Source organism: Gastrolobium bilobum, unplaced genomic scaffold, assembly GCF_033153095.1.
Source record: "Gastrolobium bilobum isolate Gb01-03AN ecotype WA unplaced genomic scaffold, APGP_CSIRO_Gbil_v1 utg23824, whole genome shotgun sequence".
NCBI lineage: Eukaryota > Viridiplantae > Streptophyta > Magnoliopsida > Fabales > Fabaceae > Gastrolobium > Gastrolobium bilobum.
Window position 1 is genome coordinate 166,505 of NW_026897584.1, and position 26,705 is coordinate 193,209.

Consider the following 26,705-nt stretch of genomic DNA (forward strand, 5'->3'; position numbering starts at 1 on the left):
TTAATACGGTCTGTCTGGCTACTATTAATTATTTTGTCTTTTGGGACCCATTTCCACATTTCCTCTAAAATTTCAGCATTTTATGGGCATAGGCGGGGGCAAAAATGGATAGAATTAGTTAGATATTTTTATCGCAGGAAAGTGATCTTTCGGTCAATATATATAAGGGTACCTTGATTAATTTATCTTTGCTATTTAGTTAAAAATATCTTATTTAAGTAATTAGTATAATTAAAATTAAAAATTTATAATTATACGTTTATTTATGTATCATTTATTCGTTTACCGCAAAATTAATCATTACATTAGTGATTAGAATAATGGATTATTATGTATTCAAAAAAAGAAAAAGAATAATGGATTATTATACCTTCTTGGGTGTATGAGGGGAAAAAAAAAATCATTTGTCTTAGATTCAAACTTATCTTTGATCTTTTCTGGCATGCAGCTTTAGCATTAGCATATTGTCGTTAATGATTAAATCTATGTCAAGCCTTCTACTGTTATCTACGTATAGGATTTATCTTTACGATTATGAGTGCTGGCTGTCCCGGCGCATGAGCAGTAAAGAAAACGAAAAGAAAAGTGTTTGTTATTTTAAATGACATAATTTATGTTATTTAACTCTCACAAAGAAGTGAGATCCATACTTTTATATTCTTTTATTTACTCTCTCTTTTTCTTTATTTATTTCTTTCTCTCACTTAAAATGACACAACTGTATATCCTTTATATAAACATTTTTCCCGAAGACAAATATCCAAAAGTAGACGTTACATCATCACATGATTTTCTTTTTTTCTTACGGTGACATGTATGCAATAATAATTAACATACAATTGTATTGTGGCTCCTTTAGGAGAACAATTTGAAAATAAAAGAGTATTATCATTTTCACTATGTACTTATAATTATGAAGCCACATTTCATTCCTACATGATGAAATATGTAGAGTACTCTATATAAAAAAGTATTGCTCAAATTAATCTTTTAAATCGTTTTTGGTCAACAAAATGTAAGGTCAAGAAGAATTTATTTATGAGCATGAGTATTGTTCAACTCTCAGTTTTTTTTTAGTAAGTTGCTCAACTCTCATTAAGTCATTTTGTTAAGAGCGTTTCTTTTTTCTTTTACAAAGTTCAGAGCAAAGGAATATACTCACTGGCGGATCCAGAAAATTAATGAAGAGTGGACACTCAATAACTTCAATTATATATAGATTTGTATCTGATCTTGAACGCAACTTGCGAGTAGCTGTCGGCTGGCTGAGTCTGGTTTAGATCTAGATCTGAACAGATTGCGACTCAACTGGACCGATGATGAAGGAAGAAGCAAATGTTCCAACTTCCAATAACGGAGATTGAGGTTTGAGAGGAGATTAATCAGTATGTAGATGCAAACAATAGGTCTGGAATAGAGCTCTCTGTTGTTAGGTTAGGATAATGAAGGTGAAGGAGAAAATAAAATAGAATGAGGGTAATTAAAAGGGTAGGATATCGTAACAACAACCTAGGGTTACTAACAATTAATTTTATCGTTAGATCAATTATGTTGATCCAACGGTTATATTTATTTCCATCTTTGTATGGTTATGATCTCCATATTTAATATTTTACATTAAATATGGGGATCATAACCATACAAAGATGAAAATAAATATAACCGTTGGATCCACATAATCGATCTAACGGTGAAATTGATTGGTAGTAACTCCTAATTGGTTGTTACTATATCTTATCCCAAAATTAAATTGAAAAAATTTAAATTTTAAGAGAAGTGTATTTTCATATTTTTACATAATATTTTAAGGGTGGACACTTGCCCCCGTTCTCAGACACCTTTACGTTACGTTATATTATATACTATCAAATTATTCAAGCGCCAAAGCTTATTATTGTTTCAGGCTGCACGTTAGTGATTTGATTTAATTCATTTCCCGAAAATTTCAAAGAAGCCGTGTACTCAAATTTTTTGGAAAAAATATACTACCATTCAAGGGGTGCTAAACGAACTAGAGATTTATATCCAGATTAGTGAAGGTCTAAACTTACATGTTTAAAATTGATTATTGAATTTGTATAAAAACTCATTTAATAAAAAAAATCTCAGACTCTAATTCAAAAGTTCAGTCTTAGAGCTTCTCAAGCTGACCTAGTATATTAATTTTTATTTTTATTTTATATTTTTATACTACTCATAATAGCCATCTCTCTCTCCTCAAGTCATGTCACCTAATTTTATTGGTTCACCAGACTTTTTAAATTATTTTATTCTATATTATGCTATTTGAATATACATTGAATTTGCTTACCAAAAAAAGAATATACATTGAATTTATGAATCTTTATGAAATTATTACTCTTGTTGAGTTGTCTTATTTTTTTTAATATAGGCTAAACCAAATTTTTAGTTTTTGTAAATACCAATAATTATATTTATAACAGGTACGCTAAATTGATATATTTAAACACACTTAATCTTTTAAGACCAAAATTCAATCTGACTCTGCATGTTAACACCCTTAATCCTTTTTACCAACTATTGTGGATCCCTAGTCTAACAAATGAAAATGATTTGTGATAAACCTTTAGTTTATCTTGTTTTATAGACTAAAATCAGATGAATTATCAAGCTAAACAGGTGAAAAACTAGAGTTTTGATATAAAATACATGAACTATGTGATTATGAATTAAATAACTTATATTTGCTTATTTTGAAGGTATTTGATGATAATTAGAAGCAAATATTAAGATTGGAGAGATGTAGATTAAGAATTGAAGATACGAATATCTTATTTGAAGAAAAATGAAGAAAGTCAAATTCTCGAAGAGGAGGCTTAAGCCTCCAATCTGGGGCTTAAGCCCCGAATATTCAAAAATAAGCAAAAACTCACTGCCTGAGGGGCGCTTAAGTCGCCGAATTCAGGCTTAAGCGCGGACCAATAATAAAATTCCTATTCGAAGTGGGCGTTTAAGCGCCCATCAGCACGCTTAAGCGCGCCACGTGAAATTTTCATGCATAATTTAGGAGGCTTAAGCGCCTCATAGCGCGCTTAAGCGCCCCAGAGACCTAACTTAGACTCACTTGAAATATCCACCTAGGGCACAGATTCCTTACCCACAAAAACATAATTTGGGGCAGAATTAGTAAACTTTTTCATATTCTTGAAGAATTCTTGGCTATTGGGAACAGAGGAAACACGGAGAAACACCCGGTCCATGTTCTTGAAGGTCGGAGATAGATCAAAATCAAGTCTGCACTGGAGTTATTGAAGAATTCCCATTCTAATATGGAAATTTGGGGGAACTTTCTTAATTCTTTTCTTTCTTGATTTCACCATGGCTGGTAAATCTTTAAGTAGTTAGGGTTAGATGAAATTTAATCAATCTGTTATGTCTTGAATAATTCTTTATGTTAATTTTTCTTTTTATCATGAATGAAATTCTCTTTTCACAATGCTTTTATATGAGCTTGAATCTTATATATTTATCTTAGGTAAATGCATGACAATAGGAATGTTGGTGCATGATATGTATCTGACAATTTCATCGTAATCCTTATGATTATAGGGATAGACATAGGGGTTTTGCGCAGTCATATGATTCTTGAACTTAATGCTTAATTTCTTGGTAAATAACCGGAGAACTAGGGTTCTTGCAAGATTATAAAGATTTATTTAGGGTGCAGAGAGATTGAATCCTAATTACATTAGAAAGAATCGATTGGATTGATATTAAGGACGATTAACACAAAGAAGGAACTCAGACGTAATATAGAGATTGAAAGAAATCGAAACCCTAGTTACGTTTAATTTCTATCAGTAATCAAATCTTTAATTTCTTGTTTTTATTCTTGTTATTAATTAATTTAAATATTTTATATTTCAAATCAAATCCTGCTACAAATTCAATTTCAATTGTCCAACTTAAGTAAAAATAGTGAACTAGTGATTGAATTATAATCCTCATGGGAACGATCTCTTACTCAATACATTATATTACTTGTACGACCGGTGCACTTGTTGTGATCGCCAACAATTTGCAATGATTACTTGATCGATGAAGAAGACTATCACCAATGCGTCCTGTCAAGAAATTGATGGTTGTTGATTCAAAAATATTAGATATATAATAAAAAATGGATTATATTTATCTCATTTAATATGAGATAATTCATATTCCTATACACACACATAATAAAGATGGATCCCAACTCTATTTTTTTCTTCAATTACCTGCGAATCCTTCTTATAATTATGTTTTACTAACATAAAATAACTCGTCTCTAACAACATAAAAAATAAAAAGATTTCCCATAAAAAATTGCCGTATTCATTAACTTCGCAAATGGCAAGCAAGTTGGGAAAATATCATTGATTTCAATTATTATTGTGTTTGGATCAAAACATTGTTGTGTGGGATCACTTTTGTATATTAGGGGGGAATATTATTTAATATTGATGTAAAAATGATAAGTTTTATATACTCAATATTAATTATTGATTTACTTTCAGCTAAAAATTTTAAATTATTAATAAAGTAAATGTTAGATACAAGTGAAATTAACGATTAAAATTAAAACTATAATTTATACTAATGTAAAATAATTTGTCTTATAAATATATATATATAAATATATATATATATATATATATATATGAGGCAGGATCCTTTGACACCGGTGTCAAAGGAAAAGTTTGACACCTCATCTGAGAGCCGTTAGATTAAAAAAAATCAATGGTGTCACATGCTTACAAATCAGAATCGTTGATTTTTTTTAATCTAACGACTCTCAGATGAGGTGTCAAACTTTTTTTTTGACACCGGTGTCAAAGGATCCTGTCTATATATATATATACATGAAAAAATATTTTTACAGTCACTTTAGATAAGGTCATCTACAGCTACTCCAAAAATTACGTCGTTTTGATTAATGAAGGATGTTTCTATAATTTTAAGTGAATTGATGAAGATATTTCAGTAAAATGTATATAATAAAAAATAAATAAAATTACAGATATATATATATATATATATATCATAATAATTATACGAGAATCAAAAGACGGTGATATGAAGAGTGCAAGTGTATCAACTAATTAAGTTAGACACTAGCGTAAAGATAACCAGTGCTCAACAACAGTTGTTATAGTAAAGAAGATGATGGTTTTCACCGTGCATATGACAAATAAAGAAAATAGTGATTATCTGCAAAGTAAATGGAAAAGAGAAAATCAAATTATTTATTTTATTTTCAAGTTGAAAAAGTAATAAATGTTTATAAAAACAATAAGAAATAATTGGAAGTTTTTAAAATTTAGATATCAGTAGGGGTGTTAAAAAAAATTAATTTTTAAAAAATAGTTCATGAATCGAGCTGATTTTTAAAAATCAATTCAAGAACCGAACTAATTTTTAAAAACCAGTTTAAAAATCAAATTTAACCGAATCATTTTCAAATCGAATCATATTGTTCAAAAGTAGCAAAGCCTCCAGTTTCTAGAGTGACGCGACTAATTTCTCTAGATAAAAATTAGATAGTCCATTTATTAAGTAATAAGTATTAACAAGTAATTGTAAATTAAACAAGTATACTTAAATTTAGAGAAAATTTTAAAATATAAATTTAACCATAAAATTTAAAAATTATAAGTATAATATGAATAACAAATTCAGTAAATTTAAAAATATAAATTTAATTATATTTAGATATGAACCGGTGTCGAAACTCTAACGGAAGAGTCGTAATTTTTTAGAAGAGTACAAAACGATTAGTATGAAATCAGATCAGTCGGACTCGTTAGGGTTGTGTATATTAGTTGGTATCTAAAAAGTATATAAATTTTAGAAAGTTAAAATTCTAAAAGACATACATAATTAATTAAAAAATAAAATAAAAATTAAAAATAACGTGTCATCTCTGAAATACAGTAGATTAAGAAATCAAGTTATCCTTATTAGATTAAGTTTTAATTTAATACAGAGTTTATTGTAGATAGATTTAGTAGATTTAGACAGTCTTTTCAACTTTAAAGATCCAAATTGTAATTCACCGGTTCTTCCTGGTTAACAAAATCCACACAGAAATCAAAAAGGAAAACACATGGTTGGAAATTGAGAGAAAGGTGACAAATGTCTATCTCAGTAAATGCCATTTGGTCAAAATTGTGGTACTCAGAAGAAATACTTGCAAGATATAATTTACATAGTATAATATTTCTCAATATATATATATATATAATATGATTTTTATATGAGGTCATATAAGGACAAGAGGAAAAAAATTTGAAACTCATATATTTTTATACATATCTAAGAAATAATCTTATCTTCTTCTAACATGAAAATATTAAAATTTTAGTTATATAGGTTAAATCAATTACAAATTACATATTATTATTTAAAAAATGAAATACTTGTAAACATTTATATTCATATAATTACTTAATATAAAATAGGGTTTGTATCTATCATGTCACATGACACAAAATAATTTCTTACACATACAACATTTTGCGGGACCCACATTGAAGCAAAAAAAAAAAAAAACTAAGGCACGCAAAACGAATCTTTATAACATTACACAATCACTTTCCCTACAACATAACTATTATAAAATCCTATAAAATAGTAATAAATGTGACATAAAGTCTAAATGATTAGATAAAGACATGTTGATGGATACTGAGACAAAGGCGCAAAGTAGAGATGTGCATGGGTTGAACTGAATTAATTTTTTTTAAAAATCGAATCGAATTGATTTAAATAGTTCGGTTCGGAAGTGGTTCGGTTCAAAATTGGTTCGGTTCGGAAGTGGTTCGACTCGGTGGAAAACAGTTCGATTCAGAACTGGTTCGGAAACAGTTCGGGTCGACCCACTTTTGAAAAGAGAAAAATTAAAATTTTAAAAAATAAAGTTATAAAATTAATTTGGTTCGGTTTGAAAACGGTTCGGATCTTAAACTGGTTCTAAAAATCGGTTCGGTTCATGAACTGATTTTTTAAAAATCGTTTCAGTTCGTAAACTGATTTTAAAAAATTGATTATTTTAAGAAAAATTCGGTTTGATTCATAGTTCGGTTCAATTTTTTGTTTATTTGGCACACCCTCGGCGCCAAGTGACCGTACCAATCAATCAGATGGCAGTATGGTCAAATTTGACGTCTCTAGAGTCTAGAAAATGACATTGATGTTTTTGATAAGTTACGATGAGAACAAACAAACACATTAATGTTTACAAAAAAAAAAACACATTAATAACAGAGACTCAGAGAAGAAACCAAGGAAATCAAGTTCTGAAGCAAAGATCATGGGAAGCCAAGATGTGAAGCTGGTGAGCTTTTGGGTGAGTCCATTTGCCATAAGGGTTGAGTGGGCCTTGAAACTCAAGGGTATTGAGTATGAGTATATAGAAGAAGATATCTTCAACAAGAGCAATCTTCTTATGGAGTTGAACCCGGTTCATAAGAAGGTTCCGGTTCTTGTTCATGATCAGAAACCGATAGCTGAATCATTCATCATCCTCGAATACATTGATGAAATATGGAAGCAATATCCATTGTTACCTCACCATCCTTATCAAAGAGCTATTGCTCGCTTTTGGGCTATTTCTGTTGAACAAAAGGTAATATATATACCTAATCCTCTTTACTTTTCTTATTCGTCTTCTTTTTCGAATTTTTAGAAATTTAAATGAAAATTTTAGTATTGTTCGTTCTATCATTTATTGCGTGAATATTATGCTTTAAAACATGCTAAACTAAACTATCGTTTATTAAATATGTATTATGAGAGATAATTACAACAATCAGAGTGGCGCAGCGGAAGCGTGGTGGGCCCATAACCCACAGGTCCCAGGATCGAAACCTGGCTCTGATAAAACAGAGATGCTTCCAATGTTATTTTTTTAATTTTTTTTTAATTCAAAACCTCACTTTCAATAACTTGTTTTTCGCCTGCTTTCAGTGCTTTGTACATATGTAATAGCTTGCGAAGGCTGCATGGGTTTTAAAACAAACTTGGTGATAGCAAATTTACTGAAAGATTATAGCAAATTCTCAATGGCTCTTTTGTTTCTGAATTTTAGAAGTTAAGATGACCATTGTATTGTTGTTTTATGTTACTCCATCATTTATTCTCTAAATATTATCTTAATTGTCCGTATCATGTTCGAAGTTTTGAAGTTAAACAGACAAGCTCTGAATAACAACAAAAGTTCACTAGCAGTAACCTCTCCAACTATTTTTGGGCTTCAAAATTGTTAAAAAATAGTTATTTTTGCCACTTTGTTTTTGGGATATACAAAAACCAAATTCTATTCACTAACTTATTTTTCAATGCCTGGCTTGTATATATGTGATAGCTTTTGGGTGCAGCATGGGTTGCAACGTGTACCAGTGGGGATGAACAGGAGAAGGCTCTGAATGTAGCCAGAGAAGCAATGGAGAAGATAGAAGGAGAGATTAAGGGTAAGAAATTCTTTGGAGGGGACAATATTGGGTACCTTGACATTGCACTTGGATGGATCTCTTACTGGCTTCCGGTTTGGGAGGAAGTTGGATCTATGCACATAATAGACCCTTTGAAATATTCAGCCACTACTACATGGATGACCAATTTTCTCAGCCACCCTGTGATCAAGGACAGCTTGCCCCCAAGAAACAAGATGCTTGTTTACTACAACAATCTCAGAAACAAATGGTCTTCTACCCATCATGATTTGCTCAAGGTTTAGATCAATTCTTTCATATATATGCTTTTTAATGTGCATGTGATACGGTCCATGATATTTGTAGATTGACATAGTTGGACAAGCATTGGGTCAAGTATATCGGAAAGTTTTAAAATGAAATTTCACTTTTAAAAGAGTACTTAGAGTATATTAAGGGCTGATGAGAATCAATCGTGGATATTATATTAAAGCACATGCATGTCTTTGACAAATTATTAATTTATTAGAAATTACTCTCTCTATTTTTCGAATCAATAATTAAGATATGTTATTTTTTTCGTTTAATTAAACTCTTTATTCTAGAAGAGTTAAATTGATCTTTTTTATAGAATAATATCTTTTGTTACATAAAGGCTGTATAAACCTTGGGAGTGGGCAAGAGGGAATAATTAAATATCTAGGTTTGTTGTTTGGGGTCTTTAGTCCATTACAAACCCCTTTTTTTGTTGTATCCGTATGTTTGTTTATTTCTGTAAATGGGTGTTGTGGGATTAAGTTGTTGTGCAAGCCTTACATTATATCTAACTCTATAGCTAGCTCTGAGTGACGTTGGTCAACTCGATGTCAAATTATCCTACTCGTATGTTACAATTGTTGATGGCAATAAGTCCATAATTCGATGTCTTTAAATTATCTCTCTAGTCGAGAATTAACATGATATCTATTTCTTCTGTCCAAGACTGAAGGTTTGATGAGTAAATGGTATATATTGTGCAGGACTGAGCACGATGGTGAGAGTTAAGAATATATTGTGATGAACAAGACTACGTATGAAGTAAGAGCTCATGATGGTGTGACATTAAGATGGGAGCTATATATATATATATATATATATATATATATATATATATATATATATATACTAGGGAAAGCATTTTAATTAATATTAAAGTTAGGGTTTGCACTTAATAAAGGAGTGGGTGAAAATAGAAATTTTCTTTCACTCCTGTTATTCCAACCAAAACAATATTCAATGCATAATAATATATTAATTATTTACTGCTAAATATGAGCGAAAATTTGTCTTCCTCGACTAAATCTGATACTGACTTTATATTATTTTTGGATTAGATGTAAGCACTTGACTGAGAAGATATATTGGGTCAATTTAACGATTATATTGGAACCTCCCAATTGCATAGATAGCATAATATTTTGTTTTGGGCTCTGGCCCAGATGATAACCGCTCCCACTTGCAAAAATCCTTTCCTAAGGTATCAGAAATAGAGGTGAAAAGATAAAGATGAAAAAGGGATTTAGGGTTCAGGGAGTATTTCAGAGAATACTTGTATTTATTGTATAATATCTGTACAAAGTGAATAATATAATATTTGTAAAATTATTAGTGTTGTTTATCGTATATTCTGTTTGGATAAATTTTTGTTGTCTTATTTGTTTTAACAAGCTAAATCAGGTTTATATTTTTTTATAAATAAGTCAGACTATTTTCTGATAATTATATTCATAACATGTAATAAATTAGGTTAAACTGACACATTTAAATATAAACTTAACTTTTTAAGACCAAAGTTCAATCTGACTCGGCCTGTTAACATCCTTAGGGGGCGTTTGGTAAAAGATAAATTTTTTTATCTGAGAAATAATTATTACCGGAATATAGCGGATAATATATCTTACTGGAATGTTACTAAAAAGCTGTTTGGTAGATCAATATTTTTCCGGAAAAATGAAGTTAATTTTACTGAATTTGTGTTTGGTTGGTTATGAAATATTAGTGAGAATGTGAGGTTATTTTACCAAATTAACCTCACCTTTACCTTTTTATTCAATATTAGTGTTCAAGTTGCTCAATTTGGTTACCTTTTCTGTCCACATATATAATTAAAACATGGATAAAGTGTGTGTCATTTAAAATGATGTAAAGTTGTGTCATTTTAAGAGAGAGAAAGGAATAGATAAAAGAAGAGATAGAATTGACAAAAAAAAATAAAGTTATGGGTCCCACCTTTTTTACGAAGAAGACCATTTAACAAAGGTGGGACCATTTTCCCATAATGCAATCTAGCGCAGCAAATTTATAGGAAGTCGCGTCCCAAATATGGTAGTAATATTTCTCCGTATCAGCTTTTCCATGCTTTTTGAGAAAAGTCGCGTAAAACTATCACCAACGCGTCCATGTCAAGAAATTGATGGTTGTTGATTCGTAAATATTAGATATACCATAAAAAATTGCCGTATTGATTAATTTCGCAAATGGCAAGCAAGTTGGGAAAATATCATTGATTTCAATTATTATTGTGTTTGGCTCAAAACATTGTTGTGTGGGGTCACTTTTGTATATTAGGGGGGAATATTATTTAATATTGATGTAAAAATGATAAGTTTTATACTCAATAGTAATTATTAATTTACTTTCAGCTAACAATTTTAATTTATTAATAAAGTAAATATTAGATACAAATGAAATTAAAGATTAAAATTAAGACTATAATTAATACTAATGTAAGAAAAGATAAAACACAATAATTATACGAGAATCAAAAGACGGTGATATAAAGAGTGCAAGTGTGTCAACTAATTGAGTTATTAGACACTAGCGTAAAGATAACCAGTGCTCAGCAACAGTCGTTATAGTAAAGAAGATGATGGTTTTTGTTATCAAAAAAAAAAAAAAAAAAAGAAGATGATGGTTTTCACTGTGTATATGATAAATAAAGAAAATAGTGATTATCTGAAAAGTAAATGGAAAAGGGAAAATAGAAGGAAAAATCAAATTATTTATTTTATTTTGAAGCTTAAAAAGTAATAAATGTTTATAAAAGTAATAAGAAATAATTGGAAGTTTTTAAATTTAGATATCACTAGGGGTGCGAAAAAAGAAATGAACAAAACTGAACTACACTTAAAATAATTAATTTTGAAAAAAAAATTATAAACTGAACTGATTTTTAGAAATCAATTTAAGGATCGAATTGAATCAAACTATTTTAGAACCGAACCAAATTGATTTCAAACTAAACTGAAGCGTTTTATTATTTTATTTCTTTAATTTTTTTATTTTATTTATTTTCTTTTTAAAATATATTTGACACAAACTGATTCCGAATCGAAATGAATCATTTTTAAACTGAATCAAACCATTTTATATTTTACCAAATTTTTTTTAAATCGAACGGAATTTTTTAAATTAATTCGATTTAACTTTTAAAAAAATTCAGTTAAATTTCACTGACACATCCGCCTAGATATCACCAATAATTCTAGCTGGGAAAAGAGAAAAGAGCACTCACATAAGAAACTCTTACGTAAATATTCTGTTTTATTTAATGTTTTATTTACTATTATTTTACATTTCCATAAATAACTCTAAATTAATATTTTATGTATGTGATATTTTATATTTAAAATTTTTTATTACAAAATTTATTTTTAAAATATTATCATTCTTTCCATTACAAATAATATAAATTACATTTATATTAGCTTTATAATTAATTCTTATATATAACAAGAAAAACCATAAAAAACGAAAATTTAATTTTCACGTTGTAGAAATTTTAATACTTTTGAAAAATTTATAACAGTAGTAATTTAGTATGTCATATTAGATAAATATATTGGGACGGGTCATTTTACATCATAAATTGGCTTCCCAATCTTAGTGGTTAATTTCATTTATATCTAATAAATTTAATTTAATAAATATATAAGTCATTAGATACAATCTGAATAATAATTAGGATTAGATGTAATACTCCTTATTTTTATATCAATATAAGTTAAGCCTGCCTACCTCAAATATATTATATATAAATAGATATTAAACGCTGTATAAAAAAATAGATAGTAAGCAAAGCAAAGCAAAGGTACATTCAGAAGAAAAAGAGTAAATGTATTAAATAAAAATAAAAAAGAAACAGAGGATTTCATAGAAAAGAATTGCCAAAACTCTAACGGAAGAGTCACAATTCTTAAGGAGAGTGTAAAAGTACTAGCGCAAAATCAAATTACTCGGATTTTTTAGAATTGTGGATATTAGTTGATATCTAAAAATATATACAAATTTTAGAAAGTTAAAATTCTAAAAGACACACATAATTAAAAAATAATAATAAATTATATTTTTTAAAAATAACGTGTGAGATCTGAAATACAGTAGATTAAGAAATCAAGTTATCCTTATTAGATTAAGTTTTAATTTAATACATAGACTCATAGAGTACATTGTAGATAGATTTAGTAGGTTTTTTTTACTACAAAAAGACAGATTTAGTAGGTTTAGACAGTCTTTTCAACTTTAAATTAAAGATCCAAATTTTAAGAATTTAGATTTTCTAATGTGAAAAAATGGCTATGTTATTATATTATTTGATTAGAATTATTTATTTAAGAGTTATATGTTATTGTCTTTCTTATCTCATTATCAATCAGTAATTATGATTAAATAATATGATTACAATATCCCTTTTTCATATGAGATGATCAATTTCTAAATTTTAATTCATTGGTCCTTCTTGGTTAAGAATTTTCACACAAAAATCAAAAAGAAAATTACATGGTTGGAAATTGAGAGAAAGGTGACAAATGTCTTTCTCAAGTAAATGCCATTTGGTCAAAATTATGGTCCATCGGAGAAATACTTGTAGGATATAATTTACTATCTTGTTAGTGAAAAAAAGGATTATATTGACAAATTTTTTTTACAAACTTACAAATTATACTGTATCTGAATGATCACAATTTACTCAAAAAAGTATTACCGATCGGACATAATATAAATTTATAAGAGTTTATCAAAAAAAATTGTTAATATAATTCGAAAATCAGGTTCTTTAAAAACTTGTTCTTTATATTGACAAATAAGTTCTTGAATTTAATTCTTGGTTTCTTAATATTAAAAACTAAAAACAAGTTCTTTAAAAAAAAATTATAATTAAATTAATTCACTCAACAAAATTATTTCAGGATAGATTCAATTTTAATTACTTAGATAAGTTATTGCTTCATAATCAATTTTTATGGTATTCATAATCTTACTTTTATCACTTTATTACATATACGATTACTGCACTTCACGAAATCACAATATTAATCGATCTACAGTTTGTTTTTGAAAAAAAATTGTGAAAATGAAAAAAAAAATTGTGTCGGTTTTCAAACGCCAGAAAAGTAAAAAGTAAAAGGGAGAATAACTTATCATATTTTAGGATAAATTCTCTCTCTTCTTACAGAGAGAAGAAAATAAAGAGATAAAGTAAAATGAAAAAAGCAAAAATAAAATATACGGACCATACTTTATACGTGTCTGTGAGAAAGTTGAACTTTTTTCTATAACTTGATACATATATAACCCAAAGTAAAATATACTTATTCCTCATAAAAATCAAAAAGCAAAACACGTGGTTGGAAAGTTACGAGGACCGTGCAAAACACGGCACCAATTGACCGTGTAATCAGATGACAATCGGTCAAATTTGCCGTCTCTTTTATTTAAAAAAAAAATTTTAGTACATAATTTGCCGTCTCTAGAGTCTAGAGTCTAGAAAATGACATTGATAGTTTTGTGAAGTTACGAGGAGAACCCACAAACACACTAATAACACAGACACATTGAAGAAACGAAGGAAATAAACTTCTGAAACAAAATCATGGGAAGCCAAGATGTGAAGCTGTTAAGCTTTTGGGTAAGTCCGTTTGGTAAAAGGGTTGAGTGGGCCTTGAAACTCAAGGGTGTTGAGTATGAGTATGTAGAAGAAGATATCTTCAACAAGAGCAATCTTCTTCTGGAGTTGAACCCGGTTCATAAGAAGGTTCCGGTTCTTGTTCATGATCAGAAACCGATAGCTGAATCATTCATCATCCTCGAATACATTGATGAAATATGGAAGCAATATCCATTGTTACCTCACCATCCTTATCAAAGAGCTATTGCTCGCTTTTGGGCTATTTCTGTTGAACAAAAGGTAATATACCTGTTATGAGTATTTCCTAAATTTGTAATATCATGTTGTTTATATATGATATAGTCATTGTTGATTTTATCCCATCATTGAATCTGTTCTGTACATATACTGGAACTTGTTTTAATATTTGTTTAAGCCATATGGGCCCAAAATATGAATATGGTATTATTATTTTGGGGCCCAAATCAGTTTTGCTTTATTAATCTTTTGGCAGTATTATGTTAGCAATAGTTAAAACGCTGCGTTTCTTTTTAATGGTGATATACATATCAAAGTGTAAACGACGTTAGCGTGTAAGAAAGAAAAGATCAGATTTTATGCATTATTCAGTTTGTGCTCTTCTCTCTCTCGGGTTCTTTGAAATCAAGAAAAGGGTTAGGGTTTGTCGAGTGTCTGTGAGGGAGATTTGAGGGAAAAAGAGTGAGAATCTCATCTTGGCTCTTTGAAGAGAAGTGATCCTTGTGTGAGGGTGCATCAATTGATCGGAGCATTGTTAGAAGATGTTGTCAACAGTAAACGAAGGTGAAGCTTGGAGGTGTTCCTAGCTGGTGAAGTCTGATCCGTGGAGTTGTAGAGCTGAAGAACGAATTCGTTGGTGTTTGCTCTCTGATTCGGTGATACCTTTCTTTTATTCTTTCTACTGTTGATATTTTTGCATGTACCTTCTGGTCTCGAAGGTTCTTTACTCTGTAATCTTGAGTAGTGCTGTTGTTTACATACTTCAGTGTATGCTGTGTGAGCTGTTGGTATATGTAAATTGTTGAACATATTTGTACCTATTACTATTCTGAATATTAGTGCATGCTAGAGGGCATTTGACCCTCTCTGGCCAACTTGGATGTAGGAAATTCTTATACAAAGAATTTCTGAACCAAGTATAAATTTCTTGTGTGTTGTTTCTTATGTTTTCTGTTTCTGTTAGTTCGATTAGTGGGCTGATTCTTGGTAGCTCTATACCAAGAATTGTAACAAGTGGTATCAAGAGCTTAGGTTCTTGGTTCTTTTTCCCTTCTGGTTTGTCTCTGTTTCTGTTCCGCGTTTTGTGTGTTTTTCCCTCTGGTCCTCGTGTTTTCTGTTGCTGGAAGCTGAAGAGGATGGGTATCACCAAGGTTGAGGTGGAGAAGTTTGATGGGAGGGGTGACTTTAACATGTGGAAGATCAAGATGATGGCTGTCTTGGTCCAACAGAAGTGTGAGGATGTTGTTGGTCCTGAAAAGGATCTTCCTAATTCTCTGACACCTAAGGAACTAAGAGACTTAATGGCTTTAGCTCATAGTCTAATTGTTGTAAATCTGTCTGATAGTGTCCTTAGGCGTGTATGTAAGATAACTAATCCTAGAGAGCTTTGGGAAAAGCTTAAGGCTCTCTATCAAACTAAATCTGCCCCAAACAAGATGTTTTTGAAGGAAAAATTTATTTCCTTCAAGATGGATCCTTCTAAGTGCTTGGAGGACAATCTTGATGAGTTTAACAAACTCACCTTAGATCTGGATAATGCTGGGGCAACTGCCTCAAATGAGGATCAAATTTTGATCCTCTTGAATTCTGTTACAGATTCTTACAGGGGTGTAAAAGATGCTATAAAATACAGCAAAGGGGGAATGGACTTAGATGAGATAACTGAAGCTTTGAGAGCAAGGGAGGTTGAAATAATCTCCCATAAAAAGTCCCATGCTGAGGGGCTGGTTGTGAAGGGTAAAGGGAACAAGAAAGGGAAATTTAAAAATAAATGGAAGGGAAACAATAATGTATCCCAACCTAACCAGAACACACAAGGTAATAAAAATAAGGAGCAGCCAAAAGGTAAACTTACCTGCTGGTTGTGTCATAAAGAGGGGCATATCAAGAAGAATTGCCCTGAAAATAATAAGGGAGCTGCAAAGGCAGCAACTAAAACTGAGTATGCAAATTTACTTAGTGGGTGTGAGGGTGCTGAAGTCCTTATGGTGTCTAATAAGGGCTTTGAGGCTGAATGGGTTATGGATTCAAGTTGCACTTTTCACATGACTCATAGGAAGGAGTGGCTTGCTGGTTTAAGGTTCCAAAAGGGTGGAAAGGTCCTTATGGGGAATGACCAGATCTGTCAAATAGAAGGGATTGGGGCTGTCAAGTTTCTAATGGCTAATGGCAGCCATAAAATCCTCAAAGAAGTGAGGTATGTCCCTGACTTGAGGAGAAATTTAATTTCTCTAGGTATGCTTGACTCAAGTGGGCTGTTATTCAAGAGTGAGCAAGGTTCACTCACTGTTCTTAAGGGTAGTGAGATTTTAATGGAAGGAAGGTTAATTAATGGCCTGTACATATTACAGGGCCATGCTGTTTCATCCGAAAGCTGTATAACAGCACCCAAGGATGATGAATCTGTTCTCTGGCATAAGAGAATGGGTCATATCAGCAACCAGGGTCTGTCTGAGTTATGTAAACAAGGTATTTTAAGTCCTAAGAAAGTAACTTGTGTTGATTTCTGTCAAAACTGCATTTTAGGGAAAACACACAAGTTACCCTTTCCTAGTTCTTCAAATTTTTCTAAATCAGTCCTTGATTACATACACTCTGATTTGTGGGGATCTCCTAATGTTCCCCCTTCTCTCTCTGGTTGCCATTACTTCCTTTCTAGTGTGGATTCATATTCTAGAAGAGTATGGACCATGTTCTTGAAGCAAAAGGATCAAGCCTTTGATAGCTTCAAGAATTGGAAGACCCTTGTAGAGAATGAAACTGATAAGAAAGTCAAGGTCCTAAGGACTGATAATGGGCTTGAGTTTTGCAATAATCAAATTTTTTGATTTTTGCAATGAGCATGGTATTAAGAGGCACAGAACTTGTGCTGAAACACCCCAACAAAATGGGGTGGCTGAAAGGATGAATAGAACCATCCTAAATAAGGTCAGATGTATGCTGGCTGAATCTGGTCTCCCTAAATCTTTTTGGGCTGAGGCTGTTTCCACAGCCTGTTACCTTATAAATAGGAGCCCATCCACAGTTATAGGTCTTAAAACCCCTATGGAGCTTTGGACTAGTAAGCCACCAAGTCTAGGACACTTAAAACCATTTGGTTGTCTTGCATACATGCATGTAAAACAAGATAAGTTGAGTCCTAGAGCTGTTAAATCTGTCTTTGTTGGTTATCCTTCAGGTGTTAAGGGATATAAGCTATGGCTCATAGCTGAAAGGAAGTGTGTGTCATAAGTAGAGATGTGATTTTCGAAGAAAACACATTCTATAAAGACATATCCAAACTGAGTGACAAAGAGCATCCTCCTAGGACTGTTGAGTTGGAGGTGGAGCTGCCCAACAACACTGGGCAGCAACCTGATGTGGCTGAAAATGAACAACAGCACACTGTTGCTGAAGTTCAAGATGATGGGAATGACATTCCCATTGAGGAGCATGATGTGGAACTGGATAGAGATAATCTAGAGGATTATTTGCTATCTAGAGACAGGACTAGGAGGAATATAAGACCTCCAAGTCGTTTTGCACATGCAGATGTCATAGCATTTTCACTCCAAGTTGGAGATGTGCTGGAGTTTAATGAACCCAGCTCATACCAAGAGGCTATGAGGCTGGATTCTAAAATTCATTGGCTAAAAGCCATGAAGGAAGAGATGGAGTCTCTTGAGAAAAATAAGACTTGGGTTTTGGTGGAGCATCCAAAGAACAAGAAGGTGATTGGATGCAAATGGATTTTTAAAAGGAAGCCAGAAATCCCAGGTGTTGAAGCTGCCAGGTTTAAGGCAAGGGTTGTTGCTAAGGGTTTTTCACAAGTTGAGGGGGTTGATTACAATGAAATATTCTCCCCTGTTGTGAAACATGTTTCAATTAGGCTCATACTTTCAGTTGTTGCAATTCATGATTTAGAATTGGAACAATTGGATGTCAAGACTGCCTTCTTGCATGGCAGCCTTGAAGAGCTCATATTCATGGAGCAACCCGAAGGATTTATAAAAAAGGGGGCTGAGAACAAAGTGTGCCTTTTGAAAAGGTCCCTTTATGGGTTAAAACAAGCCCCTAGGCAGTGGTATAAGAGGTTTGATGATTTTGTTTTGTCCAAAGGCTTTAATAGGAGTAGTTTTGATCATTGTGTGTACTTTAAACAACTGCATGATGACTGTTTTATCTACTTGTTGATTTATGTTGATGACATGTTAATTGTATCTAAGGACATAAATGAAATTAATAACCTGAAATCATTGTTGAAAAAGGAATTTGAGATGAAGTTCCTTGGTCCAGCCAAGAGGATACTTGGCATGGACATTACAAGGAAAAGAGATGAGAGGATATTGACTCTCTCTCAATCTGAGTATGTGAAAAAGGTCTTAAAGACCTTTGACATGTACCTGGCCAAACCTGTAAGTGTTCCCCTTGCTGGTCACTTCAGGTTAAAGGCTGTAGATGGTGAGTTAGCCTCAGATGAGGCTTCTTTTATGTGCAATATTCAATATTCTAATGATGTTGGATGCCTAATGTATGCCATGATAGGTTCTAGGCTTGATATTGCTTATGGTGTTAGTGTAGTAAGTAGATACATGAGTAAACCATCTAAGGAACATTGGAATGCTGTGAAATGGTTGCTTAGATACCTTAGTGGCTCTGTTGATTGCTGCATTCATTATACTGCTCAAAACTCAGTTAATTGTGATATTACTGGTTATTGTGATTCTGACTATGCTGCTGATCTTGATAAAAGAAGATCTCTAACTGGTTTTGTTTTTTGTGTGGGAGGAAATGTGGTGAGCTGGAAAGCAAGCTTGCAACACATTGTGGCACTCTCCACAACTGAAGCAGAGTATGTGGCTCTCACAGAAGCTGTCAAGGAGGCAATGTGGTTACATGGAATTGTCTCTGAGTTGGGTCTAGGTAAGGACCCTCCTAAGGTATTTTCTGATTCTCAATCTGCCATACACTTGTCCAAAAATGGTGCATACCATGAAAGGACCAAGCATATAGATGTTAGGTTGCATTTCATAAGGGAAATAATTAGTAATGGTCAGGTTAGTGTGAATAAAATACCAACTGAAATTAATCCTGCAGAAATTTTGACTAAGACGGTTCCTCTTAGTAAATTTAGGGAGGCTCTAAATTTGCTAAAAATAAAACCTCCCTAAATTGCATGCATAGCATAGGCCTTGGGTTAAACGCCAGAAAACTCTGGTGTGCACTTTATTCTGTTGTATGTTTAGTAAATAGGTGGAGATTTGTTATGAGTATTTCCTAAATTTGTAATATCATGTTGTTTATATATGATATAGTCATTGTTGATTTTATCCCATCATTGAATCTGTTTTGTACATATACTGGAACTTGTTATAATATTTGTTTAAGCCATATGGGCCCAGAATATGAATATGGTATTATTATTTTGGGGCCCAAATCAGTTATGCTTTATTAATCTTTTGGCAGTATTATGTTAGCAATAGTTAAAACGCTGCGTTTCTTTTTAATGGTGATATACATATCAAAGTGTAAACGACGTTAGCGTGTAAGAAAGAAAAGATCAGATTTTATGCATTATTCAGATTGTGCTCTTCTCTCTCTCGGGTTCTTTGAAATCAAGAAAAGGGTTAGGGTTTGTCGAGTGTCTGTGAGGGAGATTTGAGGGAAAAAGAGTGAGAATCTCATCTTGGCTCTTTGAAGAGAAGTGATCCTCGTGTGAGGGTGCATCAATTGATCGGAGCATTGTTAGAAGATGTTGTCAACAGTAAACGAAGGTGAAGCTTGGAAGTGTTCCTAGCTGGTGAAGTCTGATCCGTGGAGTTGTAGAGCTGAAGAACGAATTCGTTGGTGTTTGCTCTCTGATTCGGTGATACCTTTCTTTTATTCTTTCTACTGTTGATATTTTTGCATGTACCTTCTGGTCTCGAAGGTTCTTTACTCTGTAATCTTGAGTAGTGCTGTTGTTTACATAGTTCAGTGTATGCTGTGTGAGCTGTTGGTATATGTAAATTGTTGAACATATTTGTACCTATTACTATTCTGAATATTAGTGCATGCTAGAGGGCATTTGACCCTCTCTGGCCAACTTGGATGTAGGAAATTCTTATACAAAGAATTTCTGAACCAAGTATAAATTTCTTGTGTGTTGTTTCTTATGTTTTCTGTTAGTTCGATTAGTGGACTGATTCTTAGTAGCTCTATACCAAGAATTGTAACAATACCTAATCCTCTTTCCTTTTCTTATTCGTCTTATTTTTCGAGTTTTTAGAAATTTAAATGAAAATTTTAGTGTTGTTCGTTCTATGTTTTACTATCATTTATTGCGTGAATATTATGCTTTAAAGCACTCGCTAAACTAAACTGTTGCTTTTGATTAAATATATATTATGAGAGATAATTATCAACAATCAGAGTGGCGCAGCGGAAGCGTGGTGGGCCCATAACCCACAGGTCCCAGGATCGAAACCTGGCTCTGATAAAATAGAGAGGCTTCCACTGTTTTTTTTAATTCAAAACCTCACTTTGAATAACTTGTTTTTCGACTGCTTTGTACATATGTAATGTAATAGCTTGCGAAGGCTGCATGGGTTGCAATGTGTACCAGCGGGGATGAACGTGAAAAGTCACTGAAGGAAGCCGGCGAATCAATGGAGAAAATAGAAGAAGAGATTAAGGGTAAGAAATTCTTTGGAGGAGACAACATTGGGTACCTTGACATTGCAATTGGATCGATCTTTTTCTTGCTTCCTGTTTTTGAGGAAGTTGGCTCTGTGCGCATAATAGACCCTTTGAAATATTCAGCCACTACTACATGGATGACCAATTTTCTCAGTCACCCTGTGATCAAGGACAGCTTGCCCCCAAGAGACAAGATGCTTGTTTACTTCCACAATCTCAGAAACAAATGGTCTTCTACCCATCATGATTTGCTCAAGGTTTAGATCAATTCTTTCATATACATGTATTTTAAGGTGCATGTGATACGGTCCAAGATATTTGTAGATTGACATAGTTGGATAAGCATCGGGTCAAGTATATATCTCGGAAAGTTTTAAAATGAAATTTCACTTTTAAAAGAGTACTGAGAGTATTATATTAAAGCACATGCATATCCTTGACAAATTATTAATTTATTACAAATTACTCTCTTTATTTTTCTAATCAATAATTAAGATATGTTATTATTTTCGTTTAAACTCTTTATTCTAGAAGAGTTAAATTGATCTTTTTTATAGAATAATATCTTTTTGTTAAATAAAGGCTGTATAAACCTTGGGAGTGGGCAAGAGAGGGAATAATAAAATATCTAGGTTTGTTGTTTGGGGTCTTTAGTCCATTACAACTTTTTTTTGTATCCGTATGTTTGTTTATTGGGAAATATTTTTCTTATGTTATGTTGTAGGAAAGAAGTTATCTTACGTTATAGAAATAAAATTACAAGTGAAATCTACATGTGAGAGGAGAGAGAAAAAAGAGTGGTGAGACTCAATTCTTTTTTATATGTGCAGAAAAATTGTTTATCTTACGTAAAATGAGATAAACATAACCATTGATTATTTATGTAAACGCTGTTATGGGATTAAGTTGTTATGCAAGCCTTACATTATATCTAACTCTAGCTAGCTCTAAGTGACGTTGGTAAGTTCGATGTCATATTATCCTGCTCGTATGCTACAATTATTGATGGCAATAAGTCATAATTCGATGTCTTTAAATTATTTCTTTAATCGAGAATTAAGATGATATTTTTTCTGTCCAAGACTGAAGGTTTGACGAGTATATGGTATTGTGCAGGACTGAACACGATGGTTCGAGTTAAGAATATATTGTGATGAACAAGACTACGTATGATGTAAGAGCTCATGATGGTGTGACATTAAGAAGGGGGCTATATATATACTAGAGAAAGCATTTTAATATTAAAGTTAGGGTTTGCACTTAATAAAGGAGTGGGTGAAAATAGAAATTTTCTTTCACTCCTATTGTTCCAACCAAAACAATGTTCAATGCATAATAATATATTAATTATTTACTGTTAAATATGAGCGAAAATTTGTCTTCCCCGACTAAATCTGATTTATATTCTTTTTGGATTAGATGTAAGTACTTTGGCTAAGAATATATATTAGGTCAATTTAACCATTATATTGGATCCTCCCAATTGCATGATAGCATGCCGTACAGATATTTTGGGCTCTGGCCCAGATGATCTTAGCCCACTAACCGCTCCCACTTGCACAAATTCTTTCCTCAACTGCACTTTTTTTTTGGTAAATATTCCTCAACTGCCCTTTACTTGGAATCTGAATTACTCGTAAGAAAAATTAATTAAATTGTAGAGAAACAGATAAAAAGTATTAAATGATTTTTTTTTTTTGCTGAAGTAGAAAATTTTCTGTTGTAAAAGAAATTTTTTTTTCTAGCAAATGAATATTTTTTTCGTTTTATCTGTTATTTTAAAACGCGATATGATTACTTTTTTAACTTTATCATTGTTATTTTTACTCTTAACTCTACTAATGAAATGAAAGGTTGAGTATTTTAATTGAAATCAATTAAAATTAATTTAGTCAAAATTGTAAAGATTGTTTAACGGATGCTCTTAGGGAAATAGAGGAAAAAAAATTAAAAATACAATTTAAAAAAATAAATATTGTCCATTAAAAGATATATATAACATTGTCCATTACAAAATAACTAAATAATTAAAATAAAAAAGTGAAAATAAAAAAAAATAATTTTATTATTTTTATTACTTTATATTTTTTATTTGGACTTATCTTTTATCGACCCAACTAATTTGAGATAAAGATATTATTTTTTTATAGCTAAAGATATTGATTTTAGATGCTCTTCGAGAAATGATACAGAACAGAAAATAAAATTTAAAATAAAAGGGGTAAGGATTTAATATCTTGAAAATGGAAAATATTTAATATTTCTTTCAAGTTATTAAAATGAAGAAGGGTTTAAAGTTTTGAATATTACTTTAGGTAACTTTATTTAATGTTCACAAAATACACACACAAAAATTGTGAGGGGCCCATGTGAACCTTTGTAAAGAGAAGTAAGAGAAAGAAGAGAGAGGCTAAATTACAATTTAATCATATGTTCTTAGATCCTTATGCAAAAAACCACCCTTTACTTATAATTAAAATAATTCAAATATAATGTAATTTGTAATTCTGTAAAAAAAAAATTGTTAATATAATCTTACTTTATTTAGTAAATAGGTCCCCATTTAACCTTTTTCCATCCTTAATTGGAGGTTTATTTAAGTGCTTCCGCAGCACATTTTATTGGATGGAGAGGAAGAGAGAGAGAAATGAGACAAAAGAGGGGGAATTTTTTTTGGGAAAAGTGTCTATCATTTAAAATTACACAACTTACATCATTTTACTCTCACAAAGAGGTGGGACCCACACCTTTATTTATTTTTTTGTCAACTCTCTCTCCTCCTTTATCTATCTCTTTCTCTCTCTTAAAATGACACAATTTGACATCCTTTAAAATTATACACACTTTTCCCATTTTTTTTTCTAGGTTTCACTCCGTTAATGTGTGGAGACCTTCATAGGCATGTGCCACCTAAATTTTTTTCCCTTAGTTGCTGTCAACTACATTTATGTGATTGAATGATCTCAAAAGTAGTTTGATACTTTGATTTGATGTGGCTTATTATATTTATTGGCAATGTAACTTAATGGTGCTCGTTGATTTAACATTTTTCAAAAAAATAAATAAATTGTAATATATCCATATTTTGCAAGTGACTCATAACTATTTAATTAAAAATTAAGGATGTCATTAGTATGACTCATTCCTATAAAATAAAACATATAGAATCCCTATAAGATATTCTTTTTTATTTTATTTTTCACTTTATTAGTTGGATACTTTAACAACGGTGCCAATTCACTAACCAGTCCAATGGCATGTAGTCAAATTTGTCGTCTCTAGATTCTTGAAAATGACATTGATGTTTTGCATAAATGACGAGGAGAACAAATCAACACATTAATAACAGAGACTCAGAGAAGAAACCAAGGAAATCAAGTTCTGAAGCAAAGATCATGGGAAGCCAAGAGGTGAAGCTGGTGAGCTTTTGGGTGAGTCCATTTGCCATAAGGGTTGAGTGGGCCTTGAAACTCAAGGGTATTGAGTATGAGTATATAGAAGAAGATATCTTCAACAAGACTAGTCTCCTTCTTCAATTGAACCCGGTTTACAAGAAGGTTCCGGTTCTTGTCCATGCCCATAAACCGATCGCCGAGTCATTCGTCATCCTTGAATACATTGATGAAACATGGAAGCAATATCCACTCTTGCCTAACCATCCTTATGAAAGAGCTCTTGCTCGCTTTTGGGCTAATTTTGTTGAACAAAAGGTTATTTATTAAATCCAACTTTATTTTTCTAATTCTCTTTGTTTTTGGTTTTAAAACGAACTTGGTGATTGAAAATTTACTGAAAGATTTATAGCAATTTCTCAATGGCTCTTTTGTTTCTGTATATATGTGATAGCTTTTGGATGCAGCATGGGTTGCAATGTGTACCAGTGGGGATGAACAGGAGAAGGCTCTGCATGTAGCCAGAGAAGCAATGGAAAAGATAGAAGAAGAGATTAAGGGTAAGAAATTCTTTGGAGGGGACAATATTGGGTACCTTGACATTGCACTTGGATGGATCTCTTACTGGCTTCCTGTTTGGGAGGAAGTTGGATCTATGAACATAATAGACCCTTTGAAATGTTCAGCCACCACTGCATGGATGACCAATTTTCTTAGCCACCCTGTGATCAAGGACAGCTTGCCCCCAAGACACAAGATGCTTGTTTACTTCCACAGTCGCAGAAAGGAATTGTCTTCAGCTTTTCATGGCTGGTTCAAGGTTTAGATCTGTTCATCTGTGTTTATGTTTCTTGATGTGCATATCATAGTAATCCAACCTAGTTGGATAAGAAATGGGTCAAGTCTCTATACGAAAGTTGTCCTTTTTATAGAGTAATATCTGTTGTTAAATAAAGGGTTTATAAATCTTTTGTGTGGGTAGAATGGAAACATAAAGAAGTCTTGGTTTGTATTTTGGGTTCCTAATTCCATTGCAAGCCACTTCTGGTTGAATCACTATGTTTGCTTATGAGTTGTTATCAAGCCGTACTATATCGAGCTCCAGTTAATTATGTATGAAGTTGGTCAGCTTTATGTCAAATTATCTGCTTCATTATTATATTATCGTACGTAACAAACGGTGATGCCATTAAATCATGGGTTATATTTATCTCATTCAACATAAGATAAACCAAATTCCTACACACACATAACAAAAGTGGGTTCCACCTCTATTTTTTCTCTTTCCAATTATTTATGGGTCCCTCTTATAATTTTGTGTCACTAACATGAGATAACTTATCTCCATCAACATAAGAAAAATATTTCCCTTAAATCATACTTCAATGTCTTTAATTTAACATTTTAATTGATAATAAACACGATGTTCAATAGTTTACTAAAAAAAAACATGATGTTCAATAAATCATGAATTTAAATCTTCTCACGTGAAAGAGTGATTATATTATTTAATCACAATCATTTACTAATGATGAGATAAGAGAAAAAAAATGTATAATTTTTAAATAAATGACACTGCTTTTCTACATGAAAAGATTCAAATCCATAAATGATACTGTTCGCACTTTTCTATGGCTAGAGTTTAGTACTCAGTATGTTTATTGTCACATCCCATACCTAGGATGGATCATACCTCTTCATAAAACCCCCATGGATTTAGGCAAACAGACCGTTTGCCAATTCATTTAGCTAAAGCTGTTGGTTTTAACACCGTTCCACACAATGCTAAATTGCGTGGAGGATACACACTCCATTACCACATTTATCATATGCGCAGGCAAAGCTGTTAGTATATAAGCTTGAATTTAGAGACGTGGAAGGCTTGAATCGAATCGGATTTTTTGAAAAATCAAACTGAATTGGTTTAAATGGTTCGGTTCGGAAGTGATTTGGTTCGGTTCAAAACTGATTCGGTTCGGAAGTTGTTTGGTTCGGTTGGAAGCGATTAGATTCGATTCGGAACTGGTTCGGGTTGATCCTCTT

General features: G+C 31.8%; 3 protein-coding genes and 2 non-coding genes across 5 annotated transcripts; all 5 read left to right on the plus strand.

The window, feature by feature from the left end:
* Positions 1-7,266: 7,266 nt before the first annotated feature.
* LOC133308318 (glutathione transferase GST 23-like) lies at positions 7,267-9,558 on the plus strand. The gene is made up of 3 exons (XM_061508929.1): positions 7,267-7,624; positions 8,363-8,728; positions 9,449-9,558. The coding sequence occupies exons 1-3, from the start codon at positions 7,310-7,312 to the stop codon at positions 9,452-9,454; spliced, it is 687 nt and encodes a 228-aa protein (XP_061364913.1). The 5' UTR covers positions 7,267-7,309; the 3' UTR covers positions 9,455-9,558.
* TRNAM-CAU (transfer RNA methionine (anticodon CAU)) lies at positions 7,807-7,878 on the plus strand. Its single transcript has one exon. It is a non-coding gene; the product is annotated as a tRNA-Met (tRNA).
* Positions 9,559-14,318: 4,760 nt separating the features above from the next.
* LOC133308305 (probable glutathione S-transferase) lies at positions 14,319-21,533 on the plus strand. Its single transcript, XM_061508916.1, has 2 exons — positions 14,319-14,655; positions 21,162-21,533. Exons 1-2 carry the CDS (start codon positions 14,341-14,343, stop codon positions 21,531-21,533), a joined length of 687 nt encoding a protein of 228 aa, XP_061364900.1. The 5' UTR covers positions 14,319-14,340.
* On the plus strand, positions 20,999-21,070 carry TRNAM-CAU (transfer RNA methionine (anticodon CAU)). The gene has a single exon. It is a non-coding gene; the product is annotated as a tRNA-Met (tRNA).
* Positions 21,534-24,636: 3,103 nt separating the features above from the next.
* On the plus strand, positions 24,637-25,762 carry LOC133308316 (glutathione transferase GST 23-like). The gene is made up of 2 exons (XM_061508927.1): positions 24,637-24,980; positions 25,117-25,762. The coding sequence occupies exons 1-2, from the start codon at positions 24,666-24,668 to the stop codon at positions 25,486-25,488; spliced, it is 687 nt and encodes a 228-aa protein (XP_061364911.1). The 5' UTR covers positions 24,637-24,665; the 3' UTR covers positions 25,489-25,762.
* Positions 25,763-26,705: the final 943 nt, after the last annotated feature.